At 40.5% G+C, this 17,175-nt stretch overlaps 1 protein-coding gene across 3 annotated transcripts in view; it reads left to right on the top strand.

The window, feature by feature from the left end:
• The window catches only part of STX11 (syntaxin 11), a 47,472-nt gene extending 32,011 nt beyond the window's left edge, over positions 1–15,461 (top strand). For all 3 annotated transcript variants that reach the window (XM_036106726.2, XM_036106727.2, XM_036106729.2), the window contains one exon: positions 13,498–15,461. In XM_036106726.2, coding sequence (XP_035962619.1) covers positions 13,498–14,366 — 869 coding nt within the window. In that variant the 3' untranslated portion in view covers positions 14,367–15,461. The remainder of the gene's footprint in view (positions 1–13,497) is intronic.
• The last annotated feature ends 1,714 nt before the right edge of the window (positions 15,462–17,175 follow it).

Here is a 17,175-nt window from a genome sequence, read left to right as displayed (position 1 = left end):
TATACTAATAAATCTTTGTATATGTGTCTAATCATTTTATTGCGAATTCCAAAAAAATGGTAGTGTTAGGTCAAAGGAGATATACATTTAAAATTTAAAAAAAATTTTTTTAATTTTTAAAAATTTTATTATGTTATGTTAGTCATCATACATTACATCATTAGTTTTTGATGTAGTGTTCCATGATTCATTGTTTGCTTATAATACCCAGTGCTCCATTCAATATGTGCCCTCCTTAATACCCATCACCGGGCTAACCCATCCCTCCACCCACCTCCCCTCTAAAACCCTCAGATTGTTTCTCATTGTTCATCTCCTCCTCCAATTCCCCTCCTTCATTTTTCCCTTCCTACTATCTTCTTTTTTTTTTTTTAACATATAATATATTTTTTGTTTCAGAGGTACAGGCCTGTGATTCATCAGTCTTACACAATTCACAGCGCTCACCATAGCACATACCCTCCCCAGTGTCTATCACCCAGCCACCCCATCCCTCCCACCCCCCACCACTCCAGCAACCCTCAGTTTGTTTCCTGAGATTAAGAATTCCTCATATCAGTGAGGTCATATGATACATGTCTTTCTCTGATTGACTTATTTCGCTTAGCATAATACCCTCTAGTTCCATCCACGTCGTTGCAAATGGCAAGAGTTCGTTTCTTTGATGGCTGCATAATATTCCATTGTATATATATACCTCATCTTCTTTATCCATTCATCTGTCGATGGACATCTTGGCTCTTTCCATAGTTTGGCTATTGTGGACATTGCTGCTATAAATATTGGGGTGCACATACTCCTTCGGATCCCTACATTTTTATCTTTGGGGTAAATACGCAGTAGTAGGCACCAATTTCTGTGCCAGTTAGTTTCTGCTGTGTTGTTCTAGGGCTCCCTGTGGCAAGCCCTTTTGCACAGTGCCTTACAAGATGCTCCCATCATCATTTTTTTTTTTCTGCATCATCGTATTTGCTGTTGTCCCATTGGCCAGAGCAAGTCCCATGGACACACTCTAATTTAAGGAGTTGGAAAATAGTCTATACCTCTTGATGGGAAGAGCTGCGAAAAATGGGTAGTGAATTTTTGTTTCAAACTTCCCCAAAAGAGTATGTACAAATTTGGAAAGGAAGAATGGGGGCACTTGGGAGGCCAGGTCAAGAAAATAAGATGTGAATTGATGGTCATCACATCATGGAAATAATCTAATAATTTGTTGCTTTCATAGTTCAGAGACTATGAGGTACTAAAAGAGTAAAATTAATAGCAATTATTTATCGAGGTTCCTTTATTAAACTTTCAATATATGCCTGGTTCATGAAAATGCTTTACATATATTAGAATCTTTTTGCTATAAATGGAAATGTCTATTCCATAAGAGTTTTCCCCCTTACTAATAGCCATCTCTTTACCATTATTTGTAGGGTACTTAAATATAATGAGCTTCTCTTTCCTCATCTTTAGAATTAAGGCATGGGTGCAAGATAATCACCAGTCTTTCTGCTTCTCTGATTTTACTTGACATAATTACTGGGTTGATTGAAAAGGGAACATAATAAATAACTTCCCCTTACCCATCTGATTTCCATACCCACTGAAATAGAAGGATAAAACAGAGGCCGAAGTGTTACCTTTGTTACCAATAAAGACAAGGTTGGAGGAAGTGGCTTCATTGATGGGGAACTGTGCTTTATGTCCCTGAATCTAGAGTGCCCTCCCCATCAGCCGACCTCTCCACTCCCACCCAGGAGCACAGCGGGGGAGAACACGGGTTCTCCGTGGTAAGCCGCCTTTCAAAAGGAAGAGGGAAGAAGAGGCTGGGCTATCATGGGCAATTTCTCCTTCCAGATTCACCAATCAGATAAGCAACTCTGTGCCCTTTGGCAGGAGGAAGTGACAAGAGATGTCTACAGGGAGGGAAATGTCAGAGTGGTGAAAAATGTTTCTTCTTAGCAATACTTACACCACGTACCCTCAACTCTTCACACAGCTTCGCGCAGGACTGAGTGGACAGAACATGAACATAGGATCTGGACAGATGTGGGCTTAAATCCCAGCCTTCTCACTTACTCAGAGACTGGCTCATATTGGACATTCAGTTTGTCACTGACTAATTAGCTTTTCCTTCCTTGCTTTACTTAGTACATTTGATTCCAGAGGGTTGTTGACCCACATGTAGTTTACCATCATTCAGTGCTTGGCTTTTATCTAATTTCTTACTAACTTCTGCTACAACCTATAAAGGGAATGAGAAGAATATCCGTAGCTGGGAATAACTGAGGAAAGGTTTGACATTTTAACCCTGAGGCAAGAGAAACATTTGAAAACAAAGTGTATCCCCATACAGTTCAGAGATGTTAATAATGACAATCTGAGTCACCAATAAATTGTATCCAAAGTCTTCTCTTTAAGGAAGGAAGTACATCAGTGCATTTTAGAAGAAGATTTTCAACAAAAATGAGTGAACCCCTTTCCTATTTGAAGAGAGAAAATTCAGTTAGGTAAAAAGGTCACTTACATGGAAAAACCTGCAGTGATGACGTTGGATAACTGAGATTTTTCTGTGCTCATGTAAAAATTGTCAGCTAGAAATAATAAATTGTTTCATTGAAGAATTGAAGAGAAGTAAGCAGCCAACAGGATTAGAATCAGTGGCTCACAGGACTTTGTCTCAGAGAAAAAGGAACAGGAAAAAAATATCTACAGATTCTGTGGGATGGTCCTTAACTGATATTATGAGTTGGGAAAGAAATGGTCATTAATGATTCTTGAAAACTCTACTGATTTCCCTTTTTTAAGAAAGTACCCTCTGGAATACTTATAAAATATGAAAGTTTAATCAAAGACATACTGGACTGAACATTTATTCCCCACGATGTTTTTTTCCTCCAAAGATTTCTTCTATATTTCCCAGTCACAAGTTTGTTTCACATTCCAGGGCCAAAGCCAAATCAGATGTAGAATACTGCAACTGGTTTTGTTTGTAAATCCTCATACAGATAAGAGTGGAAAAACTTGTACAGATGATTCGAACCTTGACCCTGGAACTCTGCTGTCTTTACTCTCTCCCTTACCAAGTTCAATCATTAGCCTTTCCTCTGTTACCACTTCCACATTCCTGACTGTAGAATTTCTATTCCCAAGTATCAGTGCTTGGTTATTTCAATAGTTGAGTCAATCCTAAATACAGTGAATCTTTGTTATAAGAGAATTATCTACGAACGTTAATTCTGTGGACTTTTGTCAAGCTGTGATGAGTTACTCCTGTCTGATAGAGTAACAGAGGCTCTAATAATGAAAGCATTGCAGTGTTGGGGAAACTCTGATGTGAGGAAATTATTATGAGAAAGAAGGTAATTGTTCTAATGGTGCCACGGTTTTCATGTGTTCTTTCATATCTGGGTTATTAGATGCTAATAATTTTTGCAGATATAAAACATCGATTGGGTAAGAGTATGGTCTGAATGCTTGGATCCTTCAAAATTCACGTGTTGAAATCCTAACCCCCAACAGGTCTTTGGGAGGCATATTAAGTCATGAGGGTGGGGCCCTCATGAATGGGAGTAGTGCTCTTATAAAAGAGGCCCCAGAAAGCTTGCTTGTTCCTACTGCATTGTGAGGACACAGGAAGAAGACAGCCATTTATGAACCAGGAAGCAGGCCACCACCAGACAAAGAACCCAACCATGCTGGCACCCTGATCTCAGACTTCTGGCCTCTGGAGCTATGAGAAATAAATTTCTGTTGTTTATTTATTTATTTTTAATTTTTTTAAAGATTTTATTTACTTAGAGAGAATGAGAGACAGAGAGCATGAGAGGGAGGAGGGTCAGAAGGAGAAGCAGACTCCCTGTTGAGCAGGGAGCCTGATGTGGGACTTGATCCCGGGACTCCAGGATCATGACCTGAGCTGAAGGCAGACACTTAACCAACTGAGCCACCCAGGCACCCAAATTTCTGTTGTTTATAAGCCACCCTGCTTGTGGTATGTTATAGCAACTCAAATGCACTCAGACAGGGAATAATAGTTCCCTAGAAGATTAAAGAGTTCTTCCTTTTTTTTTTTTTTCTTTTCAAATTTTGACTTAAATTCTAGTTAGTTAGTATACAGTGCAATACTGGTTTCAGGAGTAGAACTCAGCAATTCATTGCTAACATACAACACCCAGGGCTCATCATAACATGTGCCCTCCTTAACACCTCCCTCCATCAGCCCTCAGTTTGTTCTCTATCTTTAAGAGTCTCTTATGGTTTGTTTCCCTCTCTCTTTTTTATTCTTCTCCCCTCTCATATGTTCATCTGTTTTGTTTCTTAAATTCCACATGAGTGAAATCATATGGTATTTGTCTTTCTCTGACTGACTTACTTTGCTTAGCACATAATATACTCTAGCTCCATCCACATCGTTGCAAATGGCAAGATTTTATTCTTTTTGATGTCTGAGTAATATTCCATTATATATACATATAACACATATACCTGTGTATGGAATATATATTATATATATATGGAATATAATGGAATATTATATGTATAAATATATGTTTAATATATAAAAATATATCAAGGAAGATTAAAGGTTTCAAAGCCTTTATCAAGGAGTCTCTGGAAAAAGAAGCTAATGTAGCTTTGTGGTTTATAGATGGGCTCTTAAGTCAGTTTTTCTGGATTCAGGCCTCAGCTCCACATTTACTTAGAGTGTGACTTCAGGCAAGTTGCTTAACTCATTAGGCCTCAAGTTTCCTCTCCTGTAAAACAGGGATGAAAATAGGGCCTCATAGAGACCGCACAGTCCTTAGCACACTGTTGGACACTCTACAAATACTGATATAGCTGATAAATGTCAGCTATAGAGCAGAATGTATGGACTTTGATTTACAGTGCATACCTGCAGAATGCATCTGAAAGCATATTGCTGTAAGTAAGATCCCTCCTGCCAACTGGCGATTTACTGGCCATGCATACTGGACTGCCTTCTCTTCAAACGTTGGCTGAGAAGTCTGATTGAGGGAACTGAAAAGTGAAAGTTTCAGGAAGCAGCAAATGAATAGAGTGATTAAAAAGTGGAGACTGGGGCGCCTGGGTGGCTCAGTCGTTAAGCGTCTGCCTTCGGCTCAGGTCATGATCCTAGGGTCCTGGGATCGAGCCCCACAACCGGCTTCCTGCTCAGCAGGAAGCCTGCTTCTCCCTCTCCCACTCCCCCACTTCTGTTCCCTCTCTCGCTGTGTCTCTATCAAATAAATAAATAAAATTAAAAAAAAAAAAAGTGGAGACTATCTGCTCTTTTAGATTAGATTCCCCAGAAATGCTTTGGAAAAACTCCTGGCTTTGCTTTAATGAAGAGGGGAAGTAAGAAACATGTATTATTATTTCTTCTAGCCTCAGACTTTTATAATTAGAATCCATTTCGGATAATACTTCTCAGACTCTCACATTATGCTTTGAGTGAACCTCAAAAAGTTAAACAATTAAATGTGTTCTTGCCAGTGCACTTTGGATCCAACACAACTTTCTTTGTTTGTTTGTTTTTTTAATTAACCTTTAGAGCAGTAAGAAGATAAGTCTTTTTAGGGACTCTTTCTATTTTAGCCTATAATTTTCAGAAGTTCAAAGAAGGATTTTTACCTCTTAGATGTGTCATTTTTTTAAATCAAAAAATAGAGCAGAATGCCAGGTTTTACTCATTTGAGTAAAATTATTATTTGTGGACCTGAATCATCCTGTTTGGGAAAGTACACTTGTTGCCCGCTAAGTGCTGTGTTCCTGTGTTGTGTGCTGGAAGGTAACTGCTAACTTACCATGACATAGGACCCATAGGACTTCCCGGCCCCACCCACTGGGCAGGAAGGTCAAGAAAGGAGCACGCAGGGCAACCACACGGGGCTGTGCAGACTGCCCAGTACAAGGGTGACTTGCCACGAAGATAAGAGAGACTGGAAATCCATCCTGTGCCCAGTTTGCCAGATGCTGTGCCCTGGTGCAGGGCTATATCACTCAGAGAAAGGGGCACCCTTCTAGCATCCACAAGGATGTCATAGGGTCCTACACAAGGGCTCATTAAAATGCCATATGGACCGGGCGCCTGGGTGGCTCAGTTGGTTAAGCGACTGCCTTCGGCTCAGGTCATGATCCTGGAGACCCAGGATCGAGTCCCGCATGGGGCTCCCTGCTCAGCGGGGAGTCTGCTTCTCCCTCTGACCCTCCCCCGTCTCATGTGCTCTCTCTCTCTCAAATAAATAAATAAAATCTTTAAAAAAAAAAAAAAAAAAAAAAAATGCCATATGGACCAGTGGTGGACTTAGACATAAAGACATTCTGATTTGTAATCACCATTTTTTGTTTGCAAGACTTAAAATATTGCTATAAAATCAGGACCTAGGAGATATAGATTATATGACCTGAAAATCAGAACATGGACCCTTCATAATTGAAGTAAGGGAGTCATTACTCAAAAGTCCTTATTTGGAACTATCTATCATGGGGCAGGATATTTTTAGTTTCATTAATAGCTGATAACTTTATACAAAGCCTATGCACACGTGTGTGTGTCTCTCTCTCAATGTGTTTTTTTTTAGTTCCCATTGAAACAAGAATCTGGAACTTTCTGAACTCAAGAGGAATAAAGTCTCTAAAAACATTTCTTTGTCATAAATACAGAAAGGAAAGTCCTTCCATGCTTTTGGATTTGTTCCCCTCCGTTAATCTACAAGTTGAGTTTCGTAATAAACCTCACATGATTGGCACATTGCCTTGCATTGAACTGTGTATCCCCAAGTCTGAAGTTTCTCACTACTTGTAAAAATACTTTAACATATTGCTGTGAAACAAGAGAAGGTTTTGTTTTCTGGGAATAGGCAAAATTTGCTTAATGTATGCATTGCTTAATGTATAATAATATATAGATTATATAAAGACCTCCTTTTAAGTTAATTCCCTCTTTAAAGACCAATTGCATTCTGAGGTGCTGGGGTTAGGGTTTCAATATATGAATTTGGGTGGGTGATATAATTTAGCCCATAACAATGTATGAACAGTTTTGTTCTTGTTCCCCTTAGAGTAAGTAGGCAAAACGTTTCTGTTGTATGATCAGAGATATGACCTTGTGTTCTGTTTACAACTGGTTCCCTTAGAAGCAAGTAGGAACTTTCATAGTTGTTCTTTGTAGCATCCAGTATATGGGTTATTTGTGTATTATAACCCCACTCATTGACCTTCTGAGGTATGTCCAAACCTGCCTTCTGAATCTTTCTTTTTCTGTCTTTCTGAATCTTTCCCCATCAAGTTTAACACCCAGCCATGAGGACTATTATAAGTGGTCCAGAACTGCATTATGCTTATGAATCAGAAGCTGTCATGATCATTATCTACGGAATGGGTCACAAGTTTTAAGTGTGCACTGGAATCACCTGAAGGTCATCTTAGAAGTCCTGAGTCAGAAACTCTAGGGGCCCAAGCATCTGTAGTGTTTGCAGCTCTCCAGAGGATTCTATTGCCTCCTAAAGTCTGAGAACCACTGAGCTACCATCACTTCTCTGTTCCTATATTTTTTTTGTACATAAAATGTAATTGCCCAACGAAAGAAGGATTACACAATTTCCCCTTCCTTCCCTGTGGGACCTTGTTCTCAGGACACATGATATGCATGCCTGAAAAGGAAATTAAAAGACAGAAGCAGATTTCTGGTAGTTAGTCCTCAAATTTCGGTTGAATTCTTCATCTCCACATGACTCAAAGCAGGATTTATTTTAGCAACTTTATAAATACAATTTACCAAAATGTATTACATTATTCTTTATCATAGTGAGACAGGATGGTCAATAGAATTGTTTAATTTTTCTTTCTCATTTATCATAGTTTCCTTTTTAAGATCTCACAGTACAGAATCAAGCTACTGGATGTGTAGGTTAATTTGATGTTCTTTCAGTGCCTGCATCTATATTTTGGTATAACTACAGCAAGGAATACATTTTAACCTTTTGGGCCACATTCTTAGAAATAGCAGCTTCATGGTTGACTTTTTTTCTCTATTTTTTAAATTTATATTTTATTTTTAAATTTTTCCCCCAACTTTTTATTTAAATTCCAGTCAGTTAACATACAGTGTAATATGAGTTTCAGATGTAGAATTTAGTGATTCATCACTTACATACAACACCCACTGCTCATCACGTGTCCTCCTTAATATCCATCACCCATTTAACGCACCCCACAGCCCACCTCCCCTCCAGCAACTCTCACTTTGTTCTCTATAGTTAAGAGTCTGTTTCCTGGGAGCACCTGGGTGGCTCAGTTGGTTGAGCGTCTGACTCTTGATTCTGGCTCAGGTCATGATCTCAGGGTCCTAGGATTGAGCCCTGCATGGAGTCCTGCATCGGGCTTCCTGCTCAGTGGGCAGTCTGCTTCTCCTTTTCCCTTTCCCTTTGCCCCTCTCCCCTGCCTGCAATGCTCTCTCTCTCAAATAAATAAAATCTTTAAAAATAGTTCTTTATGTATTTTGGATACTAACCCTTTATCAGATATGTCATTTGCAAATATCTTCTCCCATTCCATAGGTTGCCTTTTAGTTTAGTTGATTGTTTCCTTCTCTGTGCAGAAGCATTTTTATTTTGATCAAGTACCAATAGTTTATTTTTGCTTTTGTTTCCCTTGCCTCAGGAGACATATCAAGGTAGAAGTTGCTATGCCTGATGTTAGAGAGAGTTACTGCCTGTGTTCTCCTCTAGGATTTTGATGGTTTCCTCTCTTTGGTTGACTTTCTGTTGTAGTTTTCCTAATGCTTGCTCCCTGGCAACCAGAAGACCTCTGGATCAGTGGGACCAACTCAATCTGGGGTGGGTTGGGCCAGGCAAGGTTGGTAGGAAGGCAAGGTAAAGGCCACCATCTCCTCTATACCTCCACAGAGAATCTTTAATTCCCCACACTGTTCCTTTCACTCTCCTTACCTGATTATGGACTTGAGCCTTCAAATGAGCTTAGGCCTTCACTTGATTTAGGATCCATGCCTTTATGGTTTTCAGGTCTTGAGAAGGAATGACTATCTCTGAACATCTTCTTCCAAGGCCATTATCTGTATGATTGAAGTGTGTTTTTCTGCTCATAATATGAATGAGATGATTCCCCCAAATAGCTTTTTTGTGGCTTTAGGAGAACAATACAGAGCATGGGACCTGTCTAAGACTAGTGGAAGACCAGCAAACAGAGTCCTAATGTTGTGGTGTGTGGTGTTTTACCTTAACCACCCATTCATTACCTTCCATTGTAGTGCCTCCTAAGTCTTGGCCAAGAAGCAAGGATGGCATCTATTCTTACCTGGTTCATCAAAATATATCCCTTCTCTGTACCATCTACCTGTTGCATCGTAGAATATATTGGATACTAACTTAAGCAGATAGATACAACTCAACTCCAAACCAGCTAACTCTAATGTACTTTGTCCAGGTCACATAAGGTGTTAACTGATTGCAATGCATATGTCTTAAAGAAGGACCTTAAGAAATTAGTCCTTTAAGCAAATAATATTTACAGTTTTGTGGGATTTTATTTAATTGTAAAATCTACATGGGCATCATAAAAATTTTGGAAAATACAGAAAAGCACAAGGAAGTAATTAAAATCATTTATAATTCCACAATTCAAAGAAACCAACTATTAACATTTTGATGCATATTGTTCAAGTCCTTGTTTCAGGATGTATGTGTAGTAGCGCTACACATCCTCTTCTCTTTACCTAGTTTGTCTACCTAAGATGGTTTTTTATGCTTTACTACCATTAGATAGCCTTCTAAACTGCAATGATTTAGCAGCCAATACCTCATTTTTGCACATTTAAAGTATTTCTGAATTTCTGTAAAAACAACCTGACGATGGAAATATTTACAGCAATGGGCTTCACACACTCTTGCACAAATTTTTAGAATAAATGTACATGGGGCAAAACAAATACGCATTTTAAAAGCTTTTGATGCATATTGCTAACCTCCCCCTCAAAGATTCTATCAATTTGCTCTCCTACCAGCATTTTTCAGAGTTCCCAGAATCCTCACCAATTTTTAAACATTATTATTATTATTATTATTTTAAATCCTGGCAACTTGGTGGGGGAAGAAAATCACAGTGCTTAAATTTGCATTTCCTTGTTTAATAGTGAAGTCCTTCATGACTCACTTTTATTTATTTGCTGAAGAAGTTAATGTAGTGGTTAAGTAGGGCTGCTCTAGGGCCCAAGTGTTCACTTCCTGGCAACCATGGGTAAATTCCTTAATCTCCCTATGCTCAGGTACCAGCTCTGATAATGACAATACTTACTTCATGGAATCTGTGAAGATTAAAGAGGGTATCACATGACAAGTGCCTAGAAAGCACTTGGTATTACAGTAAGCACCTGATACATATCAGCTACTCCTATGTTCTCTAGCATTTAGATTTCTTCATATATGAGTTGCCTTTTCATTGTCATTTCATTGTCACCAGATAGCAAAAATGGCATTTTAAGCAGGGTATTAAAAATCATCACCTTGGAATAAAACTTCTGCTTAATTTATGTAAATAATGATCATAGCAGATGAGAGGCCATGGTTAATATTTCACCATTTCCCATTTATCACTAAATCCAACTTGTCAGCATTCTTTGGTGAAATAAAATTAATTCCTTCAACTTGAGAGAAGCTTTTAATTTGAGATCAAGATCCCTCATAGATTGAGTGTCCATTAAGTGCTACTACATTTTCCTTCTTTGCTGCAAATTATACAGTCAGAAGAGAATCTTTGTAGCCACAAAATCTTGTGCACAAGGGAACATGTTCATTATTTTGACATTTATACATGCTACTAAAAATGAACGTTTTTCACTTCCCTGGAAAAAATGTGGACACAGAGAACATTATTTTACCTTGCTATGTAGCAACGAATTAGAACCACCCTTATGAAAACATGGAAATTCTGCTTGAGCTGCCAACTTGTTTCAAAAGGTCATGAGAAGTACAAATATTGCAGATAACACTTGGATGTGTACACAGATGCACAATTCCAATATAAAAGTAGCATCCATGTTCATCTGTATGTATGTCTGTTCCAGATCCAGTTTATACTCCTCCCTGATTCGCTCAGTCTCAACTACCCTCTAGTTCTTGGCTGTCCGATCAGGGAAGAACCAAGAACCCAGCTGTTTGCTCTGTCGCCTCATCCCCTAACACTGCCATCTGTCTCAGCCTCCCCTGAGGACCAGACCTTGGCAAGGCCTCTGTAATGTGTGCTGTGATGATAGCCACATCAGCTCCAGTGTGTGGGGGTGACCCGATGCACCCACAGAGGCTTAGGTGCCCTCATGCCTGTTTTCACAGCAGCACCCGGTCATGGGCATAGGACTTGGTTTCCCCAGTGGCTGCCCTGAGGATGTGGATAAGTAGAGGGGTTTTAATGGCCATTGGCTGAATATTGACCAAGAAGAGACAGGAGACAGGAAGGAAGCAATAAATAAATGACTCCCTCTTTCTCCTTTTCATGGACTGTTCCAGGTGCCATGACTCCATGTAGTGTTTCTGGAAACTTCTAGTTGACTAAGCAACTGGCTGTGTTGTTTTGTAAGGCTGTAGCCAGCTGGGTATTTGTCTCTGTTCTTTCCCATCTCACTTCCCTTCTCCCCCTCACCCTGGGGGCCCTGGGATTGTATCACAGCAATATGTTGGCACATAAAATTTGTTTCAGACTGCTTTCTTGGGAACCTGGGGTAAGGCAGCATCTGAGAGCTTTCATATACATTTAAATGAATATTTTATGTTTAAGCACTGTGTTTAGCATTCAGATATGAATAAAATACCAGCATGTGCATAACAACAACAACAAAAGTACAAATATTGCTACTATGTGATGGTTAAATGGGTTAAATGAGAGTGTGCTTTATTACTGCTACTAGGGTTATGTATGATTGAAATTTTCCATGTAAAAAATTTTTCAAATAGTTTTGTTAAAGATACTACTAGGGACCTTGGGAAAAACTGAACATCTTTTGTTTCTGACATTTCATCTGGTTATGCTATGTGATTGCCGCCTAGAAGGGTATCTTCTTTCTGCCCACCTCTCCTACTTATTAAAATCACATTAAACACTTTCTTATCTCTTTCACTTTTAATATCTTCCATCAAAATATATTTTCAGATGTCACCCCCACCAAACAGGCACTCAAACTGAAGTCTGTATCAGTGATAATGAACAGAGGAGCAAGGAAATGTCAACGTCCAAATTTTATACTTCCTCATTAGATTTTTGTCTTTATTTTGTTGTCTTACTTCAAGCATGTTTTACTTTTATAACATTTTTAAGAGAAAACATTTTAAACCATGATTTATATGGTAACTGTTTTAAGAACTGATAGGTTGCTTGGGACCAGGCATGCTCAGCATTTGCTGAAATAGACAAAAAACAGCACTTAGAGCTGGCCCTCCAGCCTTGGAAGTACATTGATTGTCCTTATTTAAAAATCTTTAGCCTTCCAAATATTTTCTTTTTCCTTTTTCTGTGCCTGTTTTGATTTGCGATTTTTGGAAAACATAAAGCAAGAAAAAGTGATTGGTTCCTAATGCAATCTGAAATTTTATTTTTTTAAATTTTATTTTATTTTGTTATGTTAGTCAGCATACAATACATCATTAGTTTTTGATGTAGTGATCCACGATTCATTGTTTTCGTATAACACCCAGTGCTCCATGCAATACGTGCTCTCTTTTAATACCCATCACCAGGCTAACCCATCCCCCCACCCCCTCCCCTCTAAAACCCTCAGTTTGTTTCCCAGAGTCCATAGTCTCTCATGGTTCGTCTCCCCCTCTGATTCCCCCCCTTCATTTTTCCTTTCCTTCTCCTAATGTCCTCCATGCTATTCCTTATGTTCCACAAATAAGTGAAACCATATGATAATTGACTTTCTCTGCTTGACTTATTTCACTTAGCATAATCTCCTCCAGTCCCATCCATGTTGATGTAAAAGTTGGGTATTCATCCTTTCTGATGGCTGAGTAATATTCCATTGTATATATGGACCACATCTTCTTTATCCATTCATCTGTTGAAGGGCATCTCAGCTCTTTCCACAGTTTGGCTATTGTGGACATTGCTGCTATAAACACTGGGGTGCATATGGCCCTTCTTTTCACTACATCTGTGTCTTTGGGGTGAATACCCAAGAGTGCAATTGCTGGGACATAGGGTAGCTCTATTTTTAATTTTTTGAGGCATTCTGAAATTTTAAATTGCTGATTGAGTTCCGAGCTGCAGAGGCCTTACGGGCTATGAAGTACGGCTGTGTTCACGCCTCTCGGTCACGGTAGTCCTTTCCTTGTGAGCCAAATGTCCTAGAATATTTAGCTCCTTTAGTGTATTTGTTGCCTACACCCGGGAATAAAGAACTGGGAGCGCTGTGCAGAAGTTTCTTTATTTTGGGCGTCAGTGTTCTCAATGCAAGTATTTGACTCGCTGCAGGAGTTTAACCCCAGTCTGTACTTGCAGGCAAGATGAAGGACCGGCTAGCCGAACTTGTGGAGTTAACCAAGAGCTATGACCAGCAGTTCCCAGACGGGGACGATGACTTGGACTCGCCCAACGAGGACATCGTGTTCGAGACGGATCACATCCTGCAGTCCTTGTACCGAGACATCCAGGACCTTCAGAATGAAAACCAGCAGCTGATGACCGACGTGAAGCGGCTGGGGAAGCAGAACGCCCGCTTCCTCACGTCCATGCGGCGCCTCAGCAGCATCAAGCGCGACACCAACTCGATTGCCAAGGACATCAAGGCCCGGGGCGAGAACATCCACCGCAAGCTGCGCGCCATGGAGGCGCTGAGCGAGGAGGCGGAGGCCCGGCACGGCCCCCACTCGGCGGTGGCGCGCATCTGGCGCGCGCACTACAGCGCGCTCACCCGCACCTTCCAGAGCGCCATGCACCAGTACAACCAGGCCGAGATGAAGCAGCGCCACAACTGCAAGATCCGCATCCAGCGCCAGCTGGAGATCATGGGCAAGGACGTGTCGGGCGAGCAGATCGAGGACATGTTCGAGCAGGGCAAGTGGGACGTGTTCTCTGAGAACTTGCTAGCCGACGTGAAGGGCGCGCGGGCGGCCCTCAACGAGATCGAGAGCCGCCACCGCGAGCTGCTGCGGCTGGAGAGCCGCATCCGCGACGTGCACGAGCTCTTCCTGCAGATGGCGGTGCTGGTGGAGGAGCAGGCCGACACCTTGAACGTCATCGAGCTCAACGTGGAGAGGACCCTCGACTACACCGGCCAGGCCAAGGCGCAGGTGCGCAAGGCGGTGCAGTACGAGAAGAAGAACCCCTGCCGGACCCTCTGCTGCTGCTGCTGCCCCTGCCTCAACTAGCAGGTCGGCCCCGGCCGCGAAACACCCCGGGGAAGATCTGGGGGGCCGCGGCGCAGGGCTGAGTTGCCCCAAGTCCTAGGGGCTTCTTAGAGAAAGAAGAATTTTCAGGTGCGAGAATTCCCACCCCGCTTGTGTTTGGGAAGGGGGCTCATGCCGCCCCGTGCTTCTCCGGTAAGGACAGATCGCCAGGGCAGTTGTGGGAGGGCATTATATGGCACGTGGCACCCTTTCCCTCTTAACGGAAGCCCAACAAAGAACTTGACGTCGTAGCTGACTGTGCAGTAATTGTCCAGGGCGTGCTTCCTAACGACTCTCTAGACGGAAGTCGGTTCTGCACTGGCTGATGGTATGAACTCATTATCACAACTTAAATTCCTTTACCTTTTCCTGAAAGTGCCTTGGTTCTGTTCAATTTCACATGACATGGATCTTGAGAAAAACTGTACATCTTTCATTTCTGAGTCTTCATCTGCCTTGTCCTGTGTGATTCCTGCCCAGGTGTGCACCTTCTTTCTGCCCACCTCCCCTACTTATTAAAATCACGCTTAACACTCATTATTTCCTCATCTCTTTCGCTTTTAATATCTGCCATCAGAATATCTGTTGGATTTTTTTCCAAATATTTTTAAGCACTGAGTTTTGAACACGTACTCAAATTGAAGTATGTTATCAGTCATATTTTATATATTTTTCATAAATAATTTAAAATTTATCTTTTTACTTGATAATACAAATGCACACAAATCCGTAAATATAAAGTACTAATATTAACACATGTACATAATGACCAGTTGGTTTAACTTGACTTTTGTAAATATGGTCTATAAATATCAAGAGCAACACTTTCACTGGTCATTGGTGTTGGTTTGCTTGTTTTGAGTTTATCTCATTCCCATGTCCATAGTCACAATTCTATTTTGAACCATTCTGTGTTGGTCGTGGTGGTAGAGACAGATGTCAAAGGCGAAAATGCATACAGAACTGGAGATAATAAAATAACATTCTTGGAAATACTACTTTTGTTTTACTGTGGACCATTCCTTTCATGTACTGAAATGGAGTAATTTAAAATAAAATTTAGCTTAATAAACATTACACTGTAACATCCCCTTTGTGTATTTTTATCTTGGCCATTTAAATCTTAGTTTGCTTTTTCAATTGTTATTCTTAAAAATTATTCTACTAGCTGCATGAGGCTGCAACATCTGGATGGAACTCTGACTAGAAGGGGAAAAGATGAAAAAATTCCCTTGTGGGTGTCCTGCTTTCTCTCCCAAGTTACTTATAATAGTTGAGCAAATCATCATGTTTTAGAGATTTGGTTTTGTTTGCAAACTTTGTAATGCTCTCACCCACGTTTACCATACTTCCTGTCTTTCTTCTGAGTCAACTCTTAACTTTTTTTACTCGTTATTTACTAAATGAGCAAGTTTACTCAGCAGTCAAAATTCTTGGGTCTTGCAGACAGATTTTAGAAAGGAGTAGAAAGAAGAGCATGTGAACTCTTTGGAACTCACTGACGAACCTCCTTATGCCCATGAAGATCTAGCCCTGCACCTAATTTTAATTTCATGGTTAAATATGAGAATTGTGGAAACCAAGTTCCACTGGGCTCCTCTCAGATTTCTCCTGATTTCTTTCTCAGTTAACCTCACGGATATGTTTCACTTTTAACCGAATTCCCTTTCCATAAAAACAAAACAAAGCAAAAACAAAAACAAAAACAAACAAAAAACGTCTTCACACAGCTCCATTGCTATGTCTTCCATTGAGGAGAAGTGATATTGTGAATATAGACCACCAGCTGGTTTCCCTGAGAGAGAATGGTTCATGAATTCGACTTCTTTAAACCCATAAATCATTTTCTTTGCCTAGAACCAGTCATAAAAGTAAATGAGTTTGCAGGCTCTGTATTCTTTAATTACCCACATTTCACATTAGAGGTAAAAACTGCACTTTCATTTACTAAGTGATTAGTGAACTGTTGCCTATGACAAGGTAAGAATTTTTCTTCCTGCTTTTTAGTAACTTTCTGAGTGTTCGCATAGTAGTTAAGAGCACTGATTCATGACCTCACTCTCTTGGTTTCAATCCTAACTCTGCCACATACTAAATGTATGATTTGGGCACATTACTTAACCTGTTTGTGCCTCAGTTTCCTCATCTGTAAAATGGACATAATAAGGCCTACTTCATCGAGTTGTAAGAAGTAAAGGCTATCAGCAATGTCCACAATAGCCAAACTGTGGAAAGAGCCAAGATGTCTATCTACAGATGAATGGATAAAGAAGATGTGGTATATATATATACAGTGGAATATTATGCAGCCATCAAAAGGAATGAGATCTTGCCATTTGCAACGACGTGGATGGAACTGGAGGGTATTATGCTGAGCGAAATAAGTCAAACAGAGAAAGACATGTATCATAATGACCTCACTGATATGAGGAATTCTTAATCTCAGGAAACAAACTGAGGGTTGCTGGAGTGGGGGGTGGGGTGGGAGGGATGGGGTGGCTGGGTGATAGACACTGGGGAGGGTATGTGCTCGGGTGAGCACTGTGAATTTTGCAAGACTGTTGAATCACAGATCTGTACCTCTGAAACAAATAATGCAATATATGTTTGAAAAAAAAAAGAAGAAGATAGCAGGAGGGGAAGAATGAAGGGGGGGAAATCGGAGGGGGAGACAAACCATGAGAGATCATGGACTCTGAAAAACAAACTGAGGGTTCTAGAGGGGAGGGGGGTGGGAGGATGGGTTAGCCTGGTGATGGGTATTAAAGAGGGCACGTTCTGCATGGAGCAC

The sequence above is a fragment of the Halichoerus grypus genome, chromosome 9 (assembly GCF_964656455.1).
Source record: "Halichoerus grypus chromosome 9, mHalGry1.hap1.1, whole genome shotgun sequence".
In the NCBI taxonomy this organism is placed as follows: Eukaryota; Metazoa; Chordata; class Mammalia; order Carnivora; family Phocidae; genus Halichoerus; species Halichoerus grypus.
This window is presented reverse-complemented; position numbering and strand designations above follow the sequence as displayed.